The following is a 23,934-nucleotide window of genomic DNA, read 5'->3' on the forward strand; positions in this document are numbered from 1 at the left end:
TAATCAAGCAGGAAACTCCATAGAAACTGCTGAACAAGGCGGCTTCCAAGTCAGTGGACACAAGGAGGAGCTGGGGGGCAGCACACCTGGAGAGGACACAGCAGCTCTGCCCCCACCCCACACACACGCCTCATGCATCTCTGCCCAGCTGGCTGATCCAGGCTGCACCCTTTGTAATAAACCAGTAATCCTAAATAAAGTGCTTTCCTGAGTTCTGTCAATCATTCTAGCAAACTATCAGAGAGGGGTTGGGGGGACCCTGAATTTGCAGTCAGATGAAGTGCGGGTAGCCTGGGAACCCCGAGGCAGGCGCGCCTTGTGGGACCAAGCCCTCACCTGTGGGGTCTGGCTGACCTGGGAGTTAGTGGCAGAGCTGAACTGACTCCTGGGGCGCCCAGCAGGTGTCAGAGGCAGAACTGGTGTGGAACCAGTTCCTCAGGCCCTGGAGGAAGTCAGAGCTGCCTGCCCGGGCGTGGACACGAATGGCCCGGCTGTGCTGCTACGTGGGGCCCTCCCCGAGGGCACAAGTCCACACACGTACAAACACTCAGACACTTCAACCCAGGCTCCAGGTTTCCACACGTTCATGGGGCCACGCGGAGCCCACGCCTCCACAAAGACGCAAATGCTCCTGGTGGGGCGCATGCCTTCCTCCCAGGGCCCCAGGGCTGATCTGCCACAGCGCCCAGATGACAGTACGCCCGCCGCCTCAGCTGAGTCTCACTGCCACGGGGCACCCCGCTGCCCCAGCTCCCGCTCGCTCAGGCCGAGGCAGGGATGGTGAAGCACAGCCACTCCTCAGCCAGGGGCACCCCCACCACAGCCCACTTTCCAGAGCAGACACGTCGCCACGAGACCGCGGGCCGCCAGGCCTACCTGCTGGTGATGGAGCTGCTCCTGTCCTGGAGGGCGAGCTCGCGCTGCTGCAGCTCCACGATGAACCTGGACAGGTCCTCTGGGGTCCTGGGGGGTCAAGAGCACACGTCAGTGCTGGCCGTGCCCTGGAGGGGGACCGGCTGACACGAGAAGGCGGCCCAAAGCCACGCCAGCCACTGGCGGTTCACAGCCCTGGGGCGAGTCGGGGCCTGTGCGCCGTCCCGGAGCGGCGGGCTGTGGAGCCGTGCGCTCTCCGCCACCTGGGCTCACGCCACAGCCACCGCTAGCCATGCAACACTGGGGACATGACTTTTATAAGCCTTGATTTTATTTCACCTGTAAAAACAGGGTCGATACGTAACAATGTCACCATGCAGGGGCTTGAAGTGAGGTTTAAAGGCACCTGCCAGGCAGCTAGCAGGGGAGGTGCCCAGTGCGTTCCAGTTGCCTTTCCTCCCTTCCGCTTCAAAGTCCCGGTATGAGGACAGCAGCAGTGTAACAACCACAGCAGATACCCACATGCCCAATGCCTCGTAATTTTCAAAACTATTCCAGGTTAATGAGCTCAGTTAATGCTCAGAGCAGCCCTGCTAAACTTACTCTTTCTATTTTGCAAATGAGGAAACTGAGACTCAAAGACACTGATGGCTGGTTCAAAGGCCACCCACTCTCAGCAGCACTGAGCCTCCATCTGAACCCCCTCCTCTAGCTCAGCACCGGGGCTCAGGAGAACATACACCAAGAATGTCTTTGACACACAGGTGGCCGACAGGGACATGAAAAGATGCTCAACATCGCCAATCATTAGAGAAATACAAATCAAAACTACAATGAGGTACCACCTCACCAGGTCAGAATGGCCATCATCAAAAAGTCTACAAATAAGACAGGCTGGAGAGGGTGTGGAGAAAAGGGAACCCCCCTACACTGTTGGTGGGAATATAAATTGGTACAGCCACTATGGAGAACAGTATGGAGGTTCCTCAGAAAACTGAAAATGGAACTACCATATGATCCTGCAATCCCACCCCTGGGAGAGGGATTGGAGAAAACTCTAATTCAAAAAGATACATGCATCTCAATGGTCACTGCAGCACTATTTACAATAGCCAAAACATGGAAGCAACCTAAGGGTCCATCAACAGATGTGTGGATAAAGAAGAATACACACACACACACACACGCACACGCACACAATGGAATACTACTCAGCCATAAAAAAGAGTGAAATAATGCCATTTGCGGCAACATGGATGGACCTAGAGACTGTCATACTGAGTGAAGTAAGCCAGACAGAGAAAGACAAATATCATGTGATATCACTTACATGTGGAATCTAAAAAAATGATACAAATGAACTTATTTACAAAATAGAAATAGACCCACAGACATAGAAAACAAACTTATGGTTACCAAAGCGGGGAGGGGGGATAAATTTGAAATTTGGGATCAACATATACACACTACTGTATATAAAATAAACAACAAGAACCTACTGTACAGCACAGGCAACTATATTCAGTATCTTGCAATAAGCTATACTGGAAAAGAATCTGAAAAAGAATAGATATGTTTAACTGAATCACTGTGCTGTACACCTGAAACTAACAACATTGTAAATTAACTATATTTCAATTTTTAAAAATGGCTGATTTTATTTTAAAAATGTCTTTGAGAGACAGAATGGAACACCCAGCGGAGTACGAACATTCCCGACACCTGCATGGGGCACACAAACTAGACGGCTCGCTGGTGTGCAGCGGCCGAGAGGAGGTGAGCGCAAGGGCTGGGGCCGGGGCCGGAGCCCAGGGCTACGCAGGGGCCACGGCTCGGTACCCACAGGCCCTCCTCCCGGCCCCCAGAGCCAGCGCAGTGCCCAGTTTCCAAGAGCGCTCTCTGGCCTCCCCACCCCTCCTGCTGAAGTGGGCACCTGCAGTCGCATGGTACCCAAGGACTGCTCACGGAAACCCGCTGAGACCGAGCCTCATGCCAGGGCCCACAGACCCCGCACCACCAGGCCCCTGGGGCCTCCTCACCTCCCACTGGACTTCCCTCTGCTGCCTGAACACGGCAACCCGTTTGCTCCCCGAAACTCTGCGATAGTTAACCCTGGGCCTGCAAAGCTCTTCCCTCAGTCTCCCCAAGCCTAGCTCGTTCTCAAAAGAGAGGTCTCAGGAAAGATGTCACTTCCTCCAAGAGGCCCCCAAGCCTCTCCCCACCCCATCACGACCTTCGCTGCACAGCACCACCACCCTTGTCATCAGTTTGGGGTCTCTCAGTGTCTGCCATCGCTAGAACGTTAGCCTGAAGACTTGCGCTTGTCAGTGGTACGTCCTGAAAGCCCAGCGCAGCCCCTGCACAGAGGGGGCCCACGGCCCCACTCCTCACACACAGGGGTTCTGTCATCAACACTCCTCCCAAGGTAATTCCATGATATCTCCCTTTCAGACCACCTCAGGGAGGCCCTTCCCTGGCCACCAGAAGAAAAGCCCTTTATTGGACGTTTTGTGAGGACGTGGCCTCAAGGTGTGAGAACCACTAGGCACAGGGCCGAGATTTCTACCCTTACTCTGCCCTGAACACAAGCCAACTTTGTGGATTAGAAAATACTCACATTGAAAAGATGTTTACCAGTAGAAGACCTTGAGAAACTAAAACCTAGGAGGGGGGAGAGGTTGAACCAGCCTTGAATGCCAATTCCCCATTCTTTTCAGAGCTTCCTAATGTTTTCCAACCTCAGGGACTTAAAGATACTAATAGGAAAATAAGTAAGCAAAACAAGTTAAACCCTTTTAAGCCAAGAGATATTTTTTCTGAAACACTGTTAAGAGATTTAAGTTGTTTTCTATTTTTCTATGTTAGTCAAAGGAGTATGCGAACTATTATTAAATCAATGGGAAGTTTATTTAAAACCAACGAAGAACTTGCACGTCTACTTTTGCAAGGCCCCCAGTCCCTATGGGCCCAGGACCAGCCAACGCCGTGTGGGACAGGCAGACGGGTGCCCAGAGGGTGGCTGGGGGAGCATGACGGCGATCGCCCTCCTCCTCACGCCCCTTCCAGGCTGGGCCACGTCTGCTCAGACCTGAAAGAGCAGTAGGAGGCCGTGGAGAAGCATCTGTCAGACAGACGGCCACACCCTCCGCGGGGCCTCTCACTAGCTGAGGGGCGGCAATACCCTCCAGGCAGAAGCCTTCCTGGACACGGGCGAGCAATTGGCAGAGTCGGGAGCACGTGACAGCAATTTAGAAACAAGAGTCTTGCCCTGAGGTACAAATTAGCCCCGCAAAGCCAGGAGCCAGAGTAACACAGAGGAGCCAGACTCTTAACCGAGGTTCTCCATTTTCCTTTGAAGTAAAGATAATTTGAAATGTAACAATTTAATAACGAGGGGAAATTGGGAACGGTCAAATGAAGAGAAAAATGAACTCCTTCAGAAACGCCCTGCTCCCGCTGATGGCTCGGGCCTCTGCATCTTCCCGGGACACCTGCAGGCTGAGGCTGCCCCACGCACGCAGCCCCCCCACCCCGGGCGGCCCGAGGCTCTCACCCTTCAGCTGAACTCCACAGAGGCCATCAGACACCCAATGCTTTGGAACTTCTGAGCAGCTATTTCAACAAAGCATCAAGGGGCCTGGCTCCCTATTCGAATAAACTAAGCAGGAAACTGGCTTTCCTCTACCCCCCTCCCTGCCGCTCCGCCCCCTCGACCAGCCACGCAAACAAGAGCCCCTGCAGCGTGGCCTGAGTTTGTGCTGCTCCTCCCACCGAGGCCGGCGGGGGCGGGACGCCGGGGGCAGGTGACCTCTGCACAGCCACGGGGCTATGGCTCTCGCACTGCCCACGGCCAAGGCAGGCTCTCCAGCAGTGGCTTCCCGGCCACGCCCCAGCCCCAAGTCCCAGGTGCAGTGCCACCATTCAGACGCGCCGACCCCCCCAACCCCGCTCCCCGCAGAGGGGGCGCTTCAAGCTGCAGGGCCTGCCTTTCCCAGGTGGTGCCCGATTCCAGAGACCAAATTGCACAGGCATGGACCCCGCACCCCGTTCCTGCCTCAGCCCTGCCCCGGCCGCTGCTGGACGGCACACAGCAACGGGACCACCTTCTCCGTGCGGCCTCTGGGCTGAACACCTGCAGCTCCCACTCTGTAAACAGAGACTCAGGAGTCCTGTCCAGTCATCCCTGCTGGCCACTAGGTTTCAACTTCTCCTAAAAACCCAGAGACCAGGAAGCCAGGCGACAACACTCAAGAACTGTTCTACCCTCAGAGACACAGAAAAGGCGGGAAGTCTTTAAAGAGATGGATGGACTGCGGGAGACCCGGGGCTCAGGTCACAGCTCAGACAACTCCAGGCTGAGCCCGGCTCAACAGGGCTTCTTTAGGCTTATTTCCAAAACCCCAAGACCCAAGCACATGGCGGCACTACCACCTGATAACCCCTCACACATCCGTTCATGTCATGGGAGCGGGAACCTTTAAAACCACTTCTTAAGGTACACAATTCAACCTCATTGTAACGCCAGGATTGGGAAACAAGGACAAAACATAGGTAATAGTGAAAGCGGTGTGTGATAGTTCATCATGTACATGAGGAGCACAAGTTTCCATTTAAAATTATCATTAATCAGTAAACAGTATGGAATTCCATGCACCTTTAGTTTGAAGTGTTGATCAAAAAGAAAATGTGTTCTGTCGGAGGAGTGCAGTGTATGAGCTTTAGTTAAAACAGAGTACTTGTGAGGCACTGGTTTGAGAATGTTCCACGTGAGAAAAAGAAAAGATAGCGAGGCAGGTTTGGAAACACGTGTACATCCTTGAGGCCGCGACAGGGTGAACCGAGGGTGCGGGTGAAGTTTGATCAAGGGGGCAGGAGGCCTGGCTTCAGGACACCTCTGTCTATACTGACAGCAGTACTATGAACACACCTGAAGAGAAGGAAGTAGGAAGAAATTAGGGCCTAAAGGACTCCCAAGGTAACCCAGTCCCCTGGGTGGACGGGCAGGAGGCATCTGGGTAACAGAGGACATGATCCCGGGCAGACTCGTGCATCCCCGAGGTCCCACCATGGGCTCCTTGGGGAAGAAACCCAGGCAGGAGAGCTCACTCATCCAGCACAGTGCCTCCTGTGACCTAGCAAGACAGGTCGCTAGCAAGGCTACCGTCCTGCCCCACTGCCCCAAGGAGGGCCGAGCCATCCTCCTGGACCAGGTAAGAAGAGCAGCTGAAAGGGGAGACCACACCCATCGACCAGCAACTGCACTTCCAGGAACACGTCTCAAGGAAGCAACCAGGGCTGTGCCCTACGTGTGGTTAAGTACACATCGTGGCACTGCTTGTTTCTTAATGGTGGTAAAACACACGTAACACATACCTTCCCATCTTAACCACTTCTGAGTGCACACACAGCGTCAGTGAGTTGTGCAGCCATCACCACCATAGGTCTCCAGAACTTTCTCACCTTCCCAAACTGAGACCCTGTAGCCATTAAACGACAACCGCAATTCCCCCCACTCCCAAGCCAGCCCTTGGCACCCACCCTCTACTCTGTCTCTATGAATGCAACGCCTCCAGGGACCTCATATAAGTAAAATCATGCACTATTTGTCCTTCTGTGTCTGTCTTAATTCACTTAGCCTAAGGTCCTCAGTGTGCCAAATGTCTTATGTTGTCAGACTTCCCTTCCTCTTTAAGGCTGAGTAATATTCCACTGCATGGATATACTTATTTTACTTAACCATTCATCCTTCAATGGGTACTTGGGTTGTTTCTACCCTTTGGCTACTGTGAATAATGCTGCTATGAACACTGGTTTTCAAATATGTGTTCAACTCTTTACTTTATATATCTTTTGGATATATACCCAGAAGGAGAACTGCTGGATCATTCCATTTTCAATTTTTCGAGGAACCGCCATACCATTTTCTATACCAGCTGTATGATTTTACATTCCCTGTGTATTTGTTTTTACTTTAAAAAAAAAGCTCGACAAGAGAAAATAAGTGAATAAGTTCTCAAAGCCATAACGTGATACTATATTTGTTAAATCTGACGCTAGGCAAAAAGAGCTGGCCAGGTGGTCGCTACAGATCACAAAAAGCACAAGAGAACACAGGAGGGCATACTCCCTCCTGGTCAGCACGATGGGATACGTATAGCTTCATGGGATGTGGCATTGTAAAGCGGGGGGTGGGGGGTGGGGTCTGGAACAGTCAGAGTAACCCATGGGCCATTTGCACCAGAGTCATCTGGATTAACTCCAGCCCACCCACCTCCAACTCTGGACCCACTGAATCAAAACCCCTGGAGGTGGGGCTTGGGACCAGCCAACAAGTGATTTTTTTTTTAACACCTTTATTAGAGTATAACTGCTTTACAATGGTGTGTTACTTTCTGCTGTATAACAAAGTGAATCAGCTGTATGTATACATATATCCCCATATCCCCTCCATCTTGTGTCTCCCTCCCACCCCTCTGGGTGGACACAAAGCACCGAGCTGATCTCCCTGTGCTATGCGGCTGCTTCCCACTAGCTATCTATTTTACGTTTGGTAGTGTATATATGTCCATGCCACTCTCTCACTTCGTCCCAGCTTACCCTTCCCCCCTCCCCGTGTCCTCAAGTCCATTCTCTACGTCTGCGTCTTTATTCCTGTCCTGCCCCTAGGTTCTTCAAAACCTTTTTTTCTTTCTTAGATTCCACATATATGTGTTAGCATACGGTATTTGTTTTTCTCTTTCTGACTTACTTCACTCTGTATGACAGTCTCTAGGTCCATCCACCTCACTACAAATAATTTCATTTCTTTTTATGGCTGAGTAATATTCCACTGTATATATGTGCCACATCTTCTTTATCCATTCGTCTGTCGATGGACACTTGGGTTGCTTCCATGTCCTGGCTATTGTAAATAGTGCTGCAAGGAACATTGTGGTACGTGTCTCTTTTTAAATTATGGTTTTCTCAGGGTAGACGCCCAGTAGTGGGACTGCTGGGTCATACGGTAGTTCTATTTTTAGTCTTTTAAGGAACCTCCATACTATCCTCCATAGTGGCTGTATCAATTTACATTCCCACCAACAGTGCAAGAGGGTTCCCTTTTCTCCACACCCTCTCCAGCATTTATTGTTTGTAGATTTTTTGATGATGGCCATTCTGACCAGTGTGAGGTGTTATCTCATTGTAGTTTTGATTTGCATTTCTCTAATGATTAGTGATGTTGAGCATCCTTTCACGTGTTTGTTGGCAATCTTATATCTTCTACGGAGAAATATCTATTTAGGTCTTCTGCCCATTTTTGGATTGGGTTGTATGTTTTTTTGATATTGAGCTGCATGAGCTGCTTGTAAATTTTGGAGATTAATCCTTTGTCAGTTGCTTCATTTGCAACTATTTTCTCCCATTCTGAGGGCTGTCTTTTCGTCTTGTTTATGGTTTCCTTTGCTGTGCAAAAGCTTTTAAGTTTCATTAGGTTCCATTTGTTTATTTTTGTTTTTATTTCCATTTCTCTAGGAGGTGGGTCAAAAAGGATCTTGCTGTGATTTATGTCATGGAGTGTTCTGCCTATGTTTTCCTCAAAGAGTATGATAGTCTCTGGCCTTACATTTAGGTCTTTAATCCATTTTGAGTTTATTTTTGTGTATGGTGTTAGGGAGTGTTCTCATTTCATTCTTTTACATGTAGCTGTCCAGTTTTCCCAGCACCACTTATTGAAGAGGCTGCCTTTTCTCCATTGTATATTCTTGCCTCCTTTATCATCAAAGATAAGGTGACCATATGTGCGTGGGTTTATCTCTGGGCTTTCTATCCTGTTCCATTGATCTATATTTCTGTTTTTGTGCCAGTACCATACTGTCTTGATTACTGTAGCTCTGTAGTATAGTGTGAAGGCAGGGAGTCTGATTCCTCCAGCTCCGTTTTTCTTTCTCAAGATTGCATTGGCTATTCAGGGCCTTTTGTGTCTCCATACAAATTGTGAAATTTTTTGTTCTAGTTCTGTGAAAAATGCAATTGGTAGTTTGATACGGATGGGATGGCATTGAATCTGTAGATTGCTTTGGGTAATATAATCATTTTCTCAATGTTGATTCTTCCAACCCAAGAACATGGTATATCTCTCCATCTGTTGGTATCATCTTTAATTTCTTTCATCAGTGTCTTGTAGTTTTCTGCATACAGGTCTTTTGCCTCCTTAGGTAGGTTTATTCCTAGGTATTTTATTCTTTTTGTTGCAATGGTAAATGGGAGTGTTTCCTTAATTTCTCTTTCAGATTTTTCATCATTAGTGTATAGAAATGCAAGAGATTTCTGTGCATTAATTTTGTATCCTGCTATTTTACCAAATTCATTGATTAGCGCTAGTAGTTTTTTGGTAGCATCTTTAGGATTCTCTATGTATATTATCTGCAAACAGTGACGGCCTTACTTCTTCTTTTCCGATTTGGATTCCTTTTATTTCTTTTTCTTCTCTGATTGCTGTGGCTAAAACTTCCAAAACTATGTTGAATAATAGTGGTGAGAGTGGGCAACCTTGTCTTGTTCATGATCGTAGTGGAAATGGTTTCAGTTTTTCACCATTGAGAACAATGTCGGCTGTGGGATTGTCATATATGGCCTTTATTATGTTGAGGTAAGTTCCCTCTATGCCTACTTTCTCGACGGTTTTTATCATAAATTGGTGTTGAATTTTGTCAAAAGCTTTTCCTGCATCTACTGAGATGATCATATGGTTTTTCTCCTTCAATTTGTTAATATGGTGTATCACATTGACTGATTTGCATATACTGAAGAATCCTTGCATTCCTGGGATAAACCCCACTTGATCGTGGTGTATGATCCTTTTAATGTGCTGTTGGATTCTGTTTCCTAGTATTTTGTTGAGGATTTTTGCATCTATGTTCATCAGTGATATTGGCCTGTAGTTTTCCTTTTTTGTGACATCTTTGTCTGGTTTTGGTATCAGGGTGATAGTGGCCTCGTAGAATGAGTTTGGGAGTGTTCCTCCCTCTGCTATATTTTGGAAGAGTTTGAGAAGGATGGGTGTTAGCTCTTCTCTAAATGTTTGATAGAATTCACCTGTGAAGCCATCTGGTCCTGGACTTTTGTTTGTTGGAAGATTTTTAATCACAGTTTCAGTTTCAGTGCTTGTGATTGGTCTCTTTATATTTTCTATTTCTTTGTGGTTCAGTCTCAGAAGGTTGTGCTTTTCTAAGAATTTGTCCATTTCATTGGCATAGAGTTGCTTGTAGTAATCTCTCATGATCCTTTGTATTTCTGCAGTGTCAGTTGTTACTTCTCCTTTTGCATTTCTAATTCTATTGAGTCTTCTCCCTTTTCTTGATGAGTCTGGCTAATGGTTTATCAATTTTGTTTATCTTCTCAAAGAACCAGCTTTTTGTTTTATTGATCTTTGCTATTGTTTCCTTCATTTCTTTTTCATTTATTTCTGATCTGACCTTTATGATTTCTTTCCTTCTGCTAACTTTGGGGTTGTTTTGTTCTTCTTTCTCTAATTGCTTTAGATGTAAGGTTAGGTTGTTTATTTGAGATGTTTCTTGTTTCTTGAGGTAGGATTGTATAGCTATAAACTTCCCTCTTAGAACTGCTTTTGCTACATCCCATAGGTTTTGGGTCATCGTGTTTTCATTGTCATTTGTTTCCAGGTTTTTTTTTGATTTCCTCTTTGATTTCTTCAGTGATCTCTTGGTTATTTAGTAGTGTATTGTTTAGCCTCCATGTGTTTGTATTTTTTACAGATTTTTTCCTGCAATTGATATCTAGTCTCACAGCGTTGTGGTCGGAAAAGATACTTGATATGATTTCAATTTTCTTAAATTTACCAAGGCTTGATTTGTGACCCAAGATATGATCTATCCTGGAGAATGCTCCATGAGCACTTGAGAAGAAAGTGTATTCTGTTGTTTTTGGATGGAATGTCCTATAAATATCAATTAAGTCCATCTTGTTTAATGCATCATTTAAAGCTTGTGTTTCCTTATTTATTTACACTTTGGATGATCTGTCCATTGGTGAAAGTGGGGTGTTAAATTCCCCTACTATTATTGTGTTACTGTCGATTTCCCCTTTTATGGCTGTTAGCATTTGCCTTATGTATTGAGGTGCTCCTATGTTGGGTGCATAAATATTTACAATTGTTATATCTTCTTCTCGGATTGATCCCTTGATCGTTATGCAGTGTCCTTCTTTGTCTCTTGTAATAGTCTTTAAAGTCTATTTTGTCTGATATGAGAATTGCTACTCCCGCATTCTTTTGATTTCCATTTGCATGGAATATCTTTTTCCATCCCCTCACTTTCAGTCTGTATGTGTCCCTAGGTCTGAAGTAGACAGCATATATATGGGTCTTGTTTTTGTATCCATTCAGCTAGTCTACGTCTTTTGGTTGGAGCATTTAATCCATTTACATTTAAGGTAGTTATCGACATGTATGTTCCTATTACCACTTTCTTAATTGTTTTGGGTTTGTCATTGTAGATCTTTTCCTTCTCTTGTGTTTCCTGTCTAGAGAAGTTCCTTTAGCATTTGTTGTAAAGCTGGTTTGCTGGTGCTGAATTCTCTTAGCTTTTGCTTGTCTGTTAAGGTTTTAATTTCTCTGTCAAATCTGAATGAGATCCTTGTTGGGTAGAGTAATCTTGGTTGTAGGTTTTTCCCTTTCATCACTTTAAATATGTCCTGCCACTCCCTTCTGGCTTGCAGAGTTTCTGCTGAAAGATTAGCTGTTAACCTTATGGGGATTCCCTTGTGTGTTATTTGTTGCTTTTCCCTTGCTGCTTTTAATATTTTTTCTTTGTATTTAATTTTTGATAGTTTGATTAATATGTGTCTTGGCCTGTTTCTCCTTGGATTTATCCTGTATGGGACTCTCTGTGCTTCCTGGACTTGATTGACTATTTCCTTTCCCATATTAGGGAAGTTTTCAACTATAATCTCTTCAAATATCTTCTCAGTCCCTTTCTTTTTCTCTTGTTCTTCTGGAACCCCTACAATTCAAACATTGGTGCGTTTAACATTGTCCCAGAGGTCTCTGAGACTGTCCTCAATTCTTCTCGTTCTGTTTTCTTTATTCTGCTCTGCAGTAGTTATTCCCACTATTTCATCTTCCAGGCCACTTATCCGTTCTCCTGCCGCAGTTATTCTGCTATTGATTCCTTCTAGAGAATTTTAAACTTCATTTGTTGTGTTCTTCATTATTGTGTGTTTGCTCTTTAGTTCTTCTAGGTCCTTTGTTAAACATTTCTTGTATTTTCTCCATTCTATTTCAAGATTTTGGATCATCTTTACTATCATTACTCTGAATTCTTTTTCAGGTAGACTGCCTATTTCCTCTTCATTTGTTTGGTCCAGTGGGTTTTTCCCTTGCTCCTTCATCTGCTGTGTATTTCTCTGTCTTCTCATTTTGCTTAACTTACTGTGTTTGGGGTCTCCTTTTTGCAGGCTGCAGGTTCGTAGTTCCTGTTGTTTTTGGTGTCTTCTCCCACTGGGTAAGGTTGGTTCAGTGGGTTGTGTAGGCTTCCTCGTGGAGGTGACTAGTGCCTGTGTTCTGGTGGATGAGGCTGGATCTTGTCTTTCTGGTGGGCAGGACCACGTCCAGTGGTGTGTTCTGGGGTGTCTGTGAACTTATGATTTTAGGCTGCCTCTCTGCTAATGGGTGGGGCTGTGTTCCTGTCTTGCTAGTTGTTTGGCATAGGGTGTCCAGCACTGTAGATTGCTTGTTGTTGAGTGGAGCTGGGTCTTAGCGTTGAGATGGAGATCTCTGGGAGAGCTTTCGCTGTTTGGTATTACGTGAGGCCGGGAGGTCTCTGGTCGACCAATGTCCTGAACTCAGCTCTCCCACCTCCAAGGCTCAGGCCTGACAACCGGCTGGAGCACCAAGACCCTGTCAGCCACACAGCTCAGAAGAAAAGTGAGAGAAAAGAAAGAAAGAAAGAAAGAAAGAAAGAAAGAAAAAATAATAAAATAAAGTTATGAAAATAAAAAAAAGTATTAAAAATAAAAAAATTAAAAAAGAAAGACAGCAACCAAACCAAAAAACAAATCCACCAATGATAACAAGCGCTAAAAACTATACTAAAAAAAAAAAGGGGCTTCCCTGGTGGCACAGTGGTTGAGAGTCTGCCAATGCAGGGGACACGGGTTCGAGCCCTGGTCTGGGAAGATCCCACATGCCGCAAAGCAACTAGGCCCGTGAGCCACAACTACTGAGCCTGTGCATCTGGAGCCTGTGCTCCGCAAGAAGAGAGGCCGCGATAGTGAGAGGCCTGCGCACCGCGATGAAGAGTAGCCCCCACTTGCTGCAACTAGAGAAAGCCCTCGCACAGAAATGAAGACCCAACACAGCCAAAAAAAAAAAAAAAAAAAAAAAACGGACAGACAGAAACCTAGGACAAATGGTAAAAGCAGAGCTATACAGACAAAATCACACAAAGAAGCATACACATACACACTCACAAAAAGAGAAAAAGGGGAAAATATATATATATCGTTGCTCCCAAAGTCCACCTCCTCAATTTGGGATGATTCGTTGTCCATTCAGGTATTCCACAGCTGCAGGGTATATCAAGTTGATCGCGGAGATTTAACTCGCTGCTCCTGAGGCTGCAGGGAGAGATTTCCCTTTCTCTTCTTTGTTCGCACAGCTCCTGGGGTTCAGCTTTGGATTTGGCCCCACCTCTGCGTGTAGGTCGCCTGAGGGCATCTTGCTCTTTGCCCAGACAGGAGGGGGTTAAATCAGCAGCTGACTAGGGGGCTCTGGCTCTCTCAGGCCGGGGGGAGGGAGGGTACGGAGTGTGGGGCGAGCCTGCGGCGGCAGAGGCCAGCATGACGTTGCACCAGCCTAAGGCGCGCCGTATGTTCTCTCGGGGAAGTTGTCCCTGGATCACGGGACCCTGGCAGTGGCGGGCTGCACAGGCTCCCGGGAGGGGCGGTGTGGAGAGTGACCTGTGCTCACACACAGGCTTCTTGGTGGCGGCAGCAGCAGCCTTAGCGTCTCATGCCCGTCTCTGGGGTCCGCGCTGACAGCCCGTCTCTGGAGCTCCTTTAAGCAGCGCTCTGAATCCCCCCTCCTCGCGCACCCCGAAACAATGGTCTCTTGCCTCTTAGGCAGGTCCAGACTTTTCCCCAGACTCCCTCCCGGCTAGCCGTGGCGCACTAGCCCCCCTCAGGCTGTGTTCACGCCGCCAACCCCAGTCCTCTCCCTGGGGTCTGACCTCCGCAGCCCGAGCCTCAGCTCCCAGCCCCCGCCCGCCCCGGCGGGTGAGCAGACAAGCCTCTCGGGCTGGTGAGTGCTGGTCGGCACTGATCCTCTGTGCGGGAATCTCTCCGCTTTGCCCTCCGCACCCCTGTGGCTGCGCTCTCCTCCGTGGCTCCGAAGCTTCCCCCAGCTCACCCCCATCTCCACCAGTGAAGGCGCTTCCTAGTGTGTGGAAACCTTTCCTCCTTCACAGCTCCCTCCCACTGGTGCAGGTCCCGTCCCTATTCTTTTGTCTCTCTTTTTCCTTTTTTCTTTTGCCCTACCCAGGTATGTGGGGAGTTTCTTGCCTTTTGGGAAGTCTGAGGTCTTCTGCCAGCGTTCAGCAGCTGTTCTGTAGGAGTTGTTCCACATGTAGATGTAGTTCTGATGTATTTGTGGGGAGGAAGGTCATCTCCACATCTTACTCCTCCGCCATCTTGAAGGCGCCCCCCAACAAGTGATTATTGTGCACAACTTAAAACCACTGAGCATTTGTAGAAATGGAGAAATCTATGCAGTAAAATAATCATATAACACTGCAAGGCAAGACACCAGAAAATTCTGTGCCACCCAGAAAATCATCTGCTACACACTTGACAAAGAAAACATTCTCTGAGGTTCTCTGTCAATTTGACAGACAAATACTGTTCCAGAACTTGGTCCAAATCTAAAAGAGGAATCCCAGAAGACAAAGCAGAGTGACTTACCTACAAATGTCATTGCAAGAACACTGGAAACTTTAACAGTTGAAATCAAATGACTGCTGTGGTTACTATGTAAGAAAAGGGTACCAGACGTTTTGCCGATTTGATATATAATCAACCATCTCCTTCAAAATAATTATAATAATACAACACAAAATACGATACGAAAAACCAGAAATAACTAATGAAAACACAGCATCCAGGCTGCTCTGAACAGGGCTGCTCTATCACACAGCTGCAGCGGGAACTGCAAGTCCTGTGGTCACGGAAGTTTGTTTCTGAGGCAGAACCGTAATGCGGGAGAATCACGGCACACTCAGACAGGAATTCTCAGCACCTACGGATGCTACCCTATCTCACCCTTTCAACAACTTTACGAGGTCGGCACTATCACCGCCCCGATTCTACGGCGGGGGACGCTGGGGCACAGCAGAGTCGAGAGTAACCCACACCCAGACGGCCAGGCTGAGGTCGTGGCCCTGACTCTGTGCTGTCGTGTCCAGCAACTTCAGACTAGGTGTATAAACTATGCCATGTGCACGATGCCATCAAGACAGTAAGTGTAAGTGACGTGAGGAAATAGTTTAACGGTAACAAGCATATACATGCACCGAAAAGAGCAAAACCAGAAACGAGATTAAGGGCAATTCGATTAAAAACATCTCTGGGGAGGTAAGAACTGGAAGAAGATGTTTAGGAACAGGCAGAGTCACATTCCAGTTGTGGAATTCCTGGTATTTTTTTCTTTTTTTCAAAAAGACTCTATAATTTTGTTGTGAGGACTTCTCCAGCTGTGGAAGCCAGGAGCCACGGAACTGGTGGCCAGCTGTCAGCTGAGCCCGCACATCACGCTCACAAGGCATCTTCGTGGGCTGTTCCAAAGGGCCCCCAACCACCATGGCCCAGCGGCCGCAGGGACAGCCCGTCAGGACGCCCAGGACCAGCGCACCTGCTCTGGCTCCGTCACTGTTCACGCAGGCCAGGTGCGGAAGGCTGGTTCCACACGGCGCGTGGGGACTGAGGGGCTGCACGCCATTCCCGAGGCCCAGGCCTCTTGCCCTTGTGCCCTGACCCAGGCGGAGAATGAGGCAGACGTGTGCAGTGTACTGTAATTGCTTGTGCATCCCTCCACCCTCGCTCTCCAAGCTCTGCAAGACTGAGAGCTGAGCACAGGAAGGAAGAGGAACAGCATGCTCTGTAAGGACCACACACCGGGCAGGAGGGGGCAAGACAGGAGCAGGGGATGGGGGGGAGGGCAGGAGGGGGGATGGGCAGGAGGGGCAACACTGATTTCTGGGCCGTGGGGAGGGTCATTCGTTTGTTCAGACCCTAGTGACCACCTGGCTCACAGGCAGGGCCTCGGCCAGCACTGCACGCAGGGCGAGCGCCCAGACCCCCTTCTCCAGAAGCAAACTCTCCCCGTCCCGGAGGAGCCCGCGAGTCTGGCGGCCCCAGAGGCACTCAGGGAAAGAGCTCAGGTACAAAACCGCACCTACACTTATTTCTAGAGAAAGTCACCCATATGTATGCATATTTACAGAACATAACCTAGAAAGATTCACCCCAAATTGATACCTCCACCTCCAGGTCAGGGCTGAGACTGGTGGTGGCAATCAAAGGGATCTTTAACTTCATGTGCATTATCTGAATTTCTTTTGATGAGAATTTATATATTACACGCCTAAGTACAAATAAAAACTAGGGGAAAAACCACACACACAGCATGCTCCCTATGCAGAAAGGCCACTGGAGAAGCAGGGGAGCTGACAGAAGACAGGGTTCCTCCAGTGAACGCTCAGCACAGCACGAGCCCAGGACGCTGGGGACACAGGCAGAAGGGCAAACCCGAGAAGCCCTGGAATTCAGGAATCGGGACCTCATTCCGTGGAGACAGAGCGCCGCGGCCCCACTACCACCCACCCGTCACGAGCTCCAAGTGAGGACGGAGGGAAGTTCTTGAAGGGCCGTTGAATCATGAAGGATTATTCAACAATTGCAGCCTTCAACACACATCAAATCAAAGGCCAGAGGCCAAAGCACCTCCAACCGGCAGGAAGAGTGTTCATTTTTCAGAACCTCCTGACCTGCTGTGCGGCTAGACCTACTCAGAGATGTTTCCCGAGTGTGCTCCGGGGATTAGCTACACGCTTGTATCCAGCAGGAGTCGGGCCAGGTATCACCACAGACCAAATCGGCACAGGCGCACTCCGCCAGGAAGATCCATCCACCCCACCGCTTCCGCTTCACAAACTAAAAAGCGGCAGGCCTTCAGAGGGCCTCAGGATCCTCCAACTCAGAGATGACAGGAGAGTGACAGTCCCAACTGCAGCCCAAGCTGTGACATCTGCTGTTTAAAACTCTGGCTTCAGCTGCAAAGCCTTTTAACCCTAACTGGTGGGCTTCAGAGGAGGAAGAGGCTTTGTTCAACCTGCAGCTGAATTTTGACTCAAACTCAGCTGCGAGCAAAACAGGAGGCCTAGGGAGTTGAGCCCAGTGGTTTATTTTCGAGGCAGAGGCATTCCAGCCCCAGCAGCAGCTATTTTGAGGCTCCTAACAGCAGATGCCAGAACTCTTGTTGAAGCTCAAAGTGCCATTTCAATGGGTCCGAAAGACATGAGATCCAGAGGATTCCAATTTCTAAAATGAATCAAACAGCAACAACCACGGAACTAATTAACAAGCAAGAAACCTCAAGCTCTCTTTGAGGGCGCTATTTTCCACAAGAGAAGCCCACAGGGCAAAGGGCCACAGCCCAGAGGGTGGGCTTCCGTCAGAGGGCCCTACGTCGGGTCGGGGGTTGGGGGGATACTCCCAAGTGAGGTGGACTCCCTCGCAGGTTAGTTTCTGCAGAAACTATGCAGAACCGCAAGTAGGAAACCTTACACAGCAAAACTTGGTGCTAAAGCCCAAACGGAGAGTAAGCATTCACGACTGCACAGTCACAGAGGCACAGAATGTCCTGTTAAGCCAGGGTTTTTTGAAAACGTGACACAGTCAAGTGGGGAGGTCGGGAAGGATTCACGTCACCAACGACTGGTCCGCATCCCAGGGTCGGGAGAAGCAGCACCCAATCCTGAGGCCACGAGCTGGCATCAGACCCTCCAGAGAAAGGCAGGCTGTGACCACTAACTGGTCCCGAGGCCACAAGCACCCAACCTTCAGGGGACAAAAAGGGCATCAGTCCCTCTCAGCACCCGAGCCTGGGGCCAGTCCATGACACCCTGGCCACATGGTGGACAGCAGCCATCTTAAATCTTCTAAAGCTGCCCATCTCCCAGATGGACAGAGAACAAGTCACTCTTTCCCCACGGAGAGGTGGCCAGTAACAGACGCCGTCTCGGGCACACCTCTCTCTGGCCCGAGCACACGTCCGAAGGCCCGCACGGTGCACCCAGCGCCGGGGACCCTCGTCAGGTCACAGCCCTCCCCTGTGACCAATGGCAGTTTCCACGTGAGACAAGGTCCCTCTGCCCACCAGCCCCACCGCCTGCCTGACGGGAAGAGAGGTACCGAAGGGCGTGTGCTTCTCCAGGTCACTGCACATCCACAGGCCTTCCCGATTCCAAGGGCCACCCCGGTCCCCTCTGCCTCCCCACGGCCGTGGGGACAGCCTCTGAGATTAACCCCATGCCCGTACTCTGCACCCTCCAGACCCCACGCCCAGGCTACTGCCTGGGGCCTCGGGTCTCCTCCGCTCCGGCGACAGCCGTCCACCCGCCCCCGCTAGGCTCAGCCCGCCCCTCCACAGTGCCACAGGGAGGGCTCCCTGCTCCCTCACAGGCCCTCGGGGTCTCCCTGGAGACCGCCCCAACTCATCCTTTTTCCTCTGACCTCGCTGCCGCTCCTGCTCGGGCCCTGCGGACCGAAACCCCTGGGGCCCAGTCTGCCCCAGCTCTTCTCCTCGCTCCCCAGCGCCCGCGCCGGCAGCACCGGCGCACAGTCGGGAGACGCCCCGGCTTCGAGCACAGCGAAGGGCGCCCACCTGCCCACTCCACGCCGCCTGCGGCCCGAGGAGCCTCCAGGCTCAGCCCAGCCCAGCCACACTCCTGACCTTCCCCCGCCAGCCCTGCTCCTCGGGAGGTGGAAGCGCCATCCTGCCCGTTACCCAGGCCGAACCCGTAATCCTCGCCACTTCCTCCACACCCCGCTTGTAATCGGTCGGCAGAGCCTGTCAAACCTACCTTCAGCACACACCCAAATCCAACCACGCGTACCAGCTCTGCCACCACCGCGTGACCCAGGGCCCCACCTCCCCCCAAGTCAGCCCCACGGCATCGTAATCACCCTTGGTTTCATACTCACCCTTTACCTGCTGCTTGCAACACAACCACCACAATGATTACTTTAAAATGTAGGCTAGGGCTTCCCTGGCGGTGCAGTGGTGGAGAATCTGCCTGCCAGTGCAGGGGACACGGGTTCGAGCCCTGGTCTGGGAGGATCCCACGTGCCACGGAGCAGCTGGGCCCGTGAGCCACAATTACTGAGCCTGCGCGTCTGGAGCCTGTGCTCCGCCACGGGAGAGGCCGCGATAGTGAGAGGCCCGCGCACCGCGATGAAGAGTGGCCCCCGCTCGCTGCAACTAGAGAAAGCCCTCGCACAGAAACGAAGACCCAACACAGCCAAAAATTAATTAATTAATTATTTTTTTTAAAAAAAAATGTAGGCTAGATCACATGCCTCTTTTGTCAAAGCCCCAGCGCATCCCCACCCCAACGCCAAGTAAAAGCCCAAGTCGTCCCCCCCCCCCCCCCCCCCGCAGCCTGGAGCCACACCCCCGCCCCAGGGCCTCTGCACATCCCGCTTCTGGAAGACTCCTCCCCTGGGGAGCTACGTGGCACGAGCCCTCAGCAACTCCTTCAGGTCTCTGCCCAGATGTTACCGAGCTCATTTTGGGTCGGCCCCAACCACCCTATTTAAACCTGTAAACCGTAAACTTCCTCTCCCACCCTCAGCCCAAACCCTCTCTCACTCTTCCCTGCACTGTTTTCCTTCACAGAAAATATCACCATCTTAGATGCTACGTATTTTACCTATTTACCCATTTGTCATCCTTCTGCTTCAACTAGAATGCAAGCTCCATAAAAGCAAGGTACTGTTTTTTATTTTATTCTCTTTTTTCACCGGCTGTGAACCTAGAATAATGCCTGGCCTTCAATAAATATTAGCTGAATGAATGAAAAATCACGATACCTTTCCAGAACAATAACTATCCAACTAAATTCTATCAGAGTTTGAACTCAGACCACTGGATCAGAAGGTTAGTATTACTTGTTAAATAAACTACAGTCCATCCCTACAATGGAATCTGTTTAATATAAAGAGAAAAGGACAAAGAATCTTTCTATATTAATATGGGACTGTTAAATAAAAATACAAGAAGCAGAACATGAGCCCACTATGCCAGCTGCTTCCTGTTGGAGAGAACAAAAGTGGAACAGGAGATTTATCACGACATACCTTTTTAAAAGGTTTTAATATTTATACCAAGGAAATAAAATACCTATCGGGAAAATAGTTTTTTAAAACTTAGTGTTATAAACTTATACTGCAGAATCAGATATTACACAAAATTTTTCTAAAAAGAAAACAATTATTCCATGATGAATTAAGGCATTAAAAACTAATTATAATCACTTATAATGAAACAATCATATATAATTTCTAAATGTTGTTTAGCTAAGAATAACAGTAAGAATAGTTTGCATTATAAGTGGGGCAAAAATATATTAATAAAAAGCTTCCTATCTGAAATAATCAAGACTGGTCATTGATCCCAAAAGTTGGCCAAAGTAGGTAATCAATATATGTATCTCAAACATTTCAACTTAAACTATTACAAATATACAATCATTCCACAAGCTGCAAACTTCTTCTCCAAATATGGGTCCACTAAACTGAGTTTCATCTTATAGTTTTTGCAGAAACCACAAATCATATCCATGATTTTAGCTTTGTTTCTTTAAAATGGACACCTGCCATCTTCCTAAATTTTACAGCTTTTCTCCTAATCTTTTATAATCAATTCACTTTATTCATCAGCTTCTTTTTAGCAACTTTCCTTTGAGATTTTCCAAAGCATTCAACTTCGTTTTCACAGAAACGCTGCTTTCTTCCCACATTTTCCACCATACGCTGGAGTATTTAATTCAATCACGTGATCACAGTAACGTGTGCAACCGGCAGAGAAACAGTTCCCTCCTCATCTCGGAAGGAACAGCACCACCTCCTGGGAGCGCCCGAGCGAGGAGGGGCTACAACTGGTGGCGCATTCTGCCACGATTAACACAAAACGCAGGGGCTTGGTTTTGGAGGCGGGATGAGGGATGGGACGGAGGTCTGCGAGTTTTCAAAGGAATTGTTCTTAACCTGAGGCTGGAGACAGAGGGGGCTGTATCTACTCTTTAAAGACATTCTCTTTATGGTGATGGAAATGGATAATGCATTTCAAAATGCTTAAAAAAGATTTTTAGCCTACGTCCCAAGCATCTGCTGTGCTGTGGAAATCCATCAGGACATTTCAGAGAAAGAATGAGGGGTTCTGGCCAATCCAGAGAGGCAATTAGGCGCACAGCTCTTCAAAGAGCTGCTACTCCACTTTCCGGAAGAATTAGACACAACGCGTAGATGGGTGACGGGCGCAGAAAGCAGACTCCACGAACTAGCAGGGGCACAAAGAGGCGGCAGCAAGCAGTCACCATCGCAGATCCTAACTCCATTCGTCACTGGTTATGCGGCCCCTGACAATCATTAACCTCTCCAAACTTCAGCTCCCTCATCAGGAAAATGAACATAATAGTATCCACCACATGGGGCTGTCAAGAAAACACTGCATATAAAGGACTTATTTTGGAAGAGTATTATACTATTATGAATTACAGACAATATTACAGAACACAGAACCAAAATAATATCTGTGTCCAATTAGAAAGCTACGTGGCAGTTACCAGCATGAATTCACCAAGAATAAGATTTCCATAAATTAACATTCCCACCTCTGAGTCACTTACTGCTACCACAGATTTCTGTATAAATATACGGCATATCATGAGAACATTCATCTACCCCAGCCTCACTCCAGGGCAGACATGAGGAGATTCTGAACATCTCCAGGCACAGCTCCAAGAGTGCCGGTTAACAGGAAGGGATTAGAGCGCAAAGAGAACAGCCACTGCACTGGGGTCCCAGGTCAAGGCCAAGCCCAGCTCCGCCTCCTCCCTGGACCACGAAACAGGGACACCCACAGAGCCGCAGCGGGAGGGCATCGGCACTCACCTGGGAAGCCCACGGGACCCCTGTGGTGGCTCTCGTCTCTGCTGGCGGTGGAGCCCTCCAGGACAAGGCCCAACACCCTGACCCCACCCAGAACTTCACCAATCATCTGTCACTGACAGCTGGTACCTATCAATTTCTAGGTAACACAAAATGAAGGCAGCACACCTGTTTAATGACAGTACGAGTCCGTAAAACCGCTCGCGGGGAGGGAGAAGGGGAGGAAAGGGAGGAACCGAGAGCCTGGCTGGGCGCCCCAGCCTGAGGAGGGAAGGACAGTACGGGCCCGGCCGCTGCAGGCCCTGTGCGGCCGGGCTAGGACCTGCAGACACAGGGCCGTGGCTCGTGGGGCTGACACACATGATAAAGACAAGCCCGTGACGGTTCAGTCTCTGGTCTGTGGCTGGCTGGAGGGCTGTGCATCTCTCTGCGGAAGAGGGGGTAGAGGAGGCCACACCGTGCTGGCCTCAGTCAGAACGGGGTTGCGAGTCACCCTTCAGGGACTTCGACACAACCACCAGCTCCCTCGCCCGCAGCATCTCCATAAGGACAGCCACAGCCACAAGCAAGGTCCGGGCCGCGGTCGGCAGCGCCAGCCACCCAGCCGTCCCCTGGCTCAGGCGGCAGCGGCCACCTGGAGAACCGGCACTGGCCTCCCGCCCCAGCACAGTCAAGTCCAGGTCTGACCTGGCCGTCCACGAGCAGCAACTCAGATGAACTGCTTCAGGGAAACGAATTACATGGGTCCCCAGACACATGTAAATAGAATGAAGAAATTTCACATTTACAGTGGCTGCCTTCGAACTCTTCCTCCCAGCTCAGGCAGGATTAAAAGGACTTCAAAGCAGCCTGGGTTCCAATTAAGCCGGTGTGACCACCCCAGGGATGCTAGAATATTCCTCTGATTAACAAGAGGCGCTCTTTGAACTGTCTGAGCTAAAAAAAGCTCTCAGAGCCTTTCAAACAAATGCCATAATTTTCTCTCCCCGTTCCCTTACTCTTTGGAAAAGTTGATCTTTTGAATGCTTTAAACACTGAAAAAGAAGGCTGGATAATAGCCCCAAACACAACTTCAGCCAGGAGCTCAGAAAAGGGGTGGCAAGCGGAGGGCTTAGGATGCCACAAGCAGGCCGGCCTCCAGGAGAGAGGGCACTGCCGGCCCGAGTCACGACGTGGCATGTCCACACCACAAGCAAGAGCAAAGCCGCTGAGCTGGGAGAGAGGACCGAGCAGAACCAGGCCTGGCAGGAGCGGAGGGGCCTTCCGCCAGAGTCCACGTCCATCATCAAGCCCTGTGACGAGGGCCTCCAACAGAAAGGGGCCCCTCGCGGAGCACCCTCGGGCAGAGCTGCTGCCCACGAGAACTGCTGCCAAAGGGCTGCGGGGGATGAGCCGGAATTGGCCAAAGAGGAAGCAAGTGCAGCTCACACAGCCAAGGTGACACAGGAAAGGCCCACGTGAGCTCAGAACGTGAAACAACCCCGAGGTGGGCAGGTGGCACCCCAGGGCCACAAGGTGGGAGGTAAACAAGGAGGCAAAGGCAGGTGTGTCCCACCCTGGGCCATAGACTGTGGACGTGGGCGCATGAACCGAAGGGGAAATCAAGCCCCGTCCTGCGCCTTCGGAGATGCTGGGTCCCTGCTCCTGACACACCCACTCTCTGCCGTGACCTTCAAGGTTGACCCAGCAGCTGACCTATAAGGCTTTCTATTCAGCAGAGGCAGCAGACCGCAGAGCAAAGAACAGGGAATTGAAAACCAAGTCAGCTGGCTTCTAGGGACACAATGTAGGAACAAAGGGCTGTGGGGAGCCAGACACCCAGAGACGGGAGTCCTCACC

General features: G+C 49.4%; 1 protein-coding gene across 5 annotated transcripts in view; it reads right to left on the reverse strand.

Moving 5' to 3' along the window:
* Nucleotides 1–23,934, reverse strand: part of MAD1L1 (mitotic arrest deficient 1 like 1) — a 332,505-nt gene that overhangs the window by 252,237 nt on the left and 56,334 nt on the right. For 4 of the 5 annotated variants that reach the window (XM_057529233.1, XM_057529232.1, XM_057529231.1 and 1 more), the window contains one exon: nt 877–963. The exons of the other annotated variant lie outside the window; for it this stretch is intronic. In XM_057529233.1, coding sequence (XP_057385216.1) covers nt 877–963 — 87 coding nt within the window. The remainder of the gene's footprint in view (nt 1–876; nt 964–23,934) is intronic. 5 annotated transcript variants of the gene reach the window in all.

This window comes from Balaenoptera acutorostrata, chromosome 15 (genome assembly GCF_949987535.1).
Source record: "Balaenoptera acutorostrata chromosome 15, mBalAcu1.1, whole genome shotgun sequence".
Classification (NCBI taxonomy): domain Eukaryota; kingdom Metazoa; phylum Chordata; class Mammalia; order Artiodactyla; family Balaenopteridae; genus Balaenoptera; species Balaenoptera acutorostrata.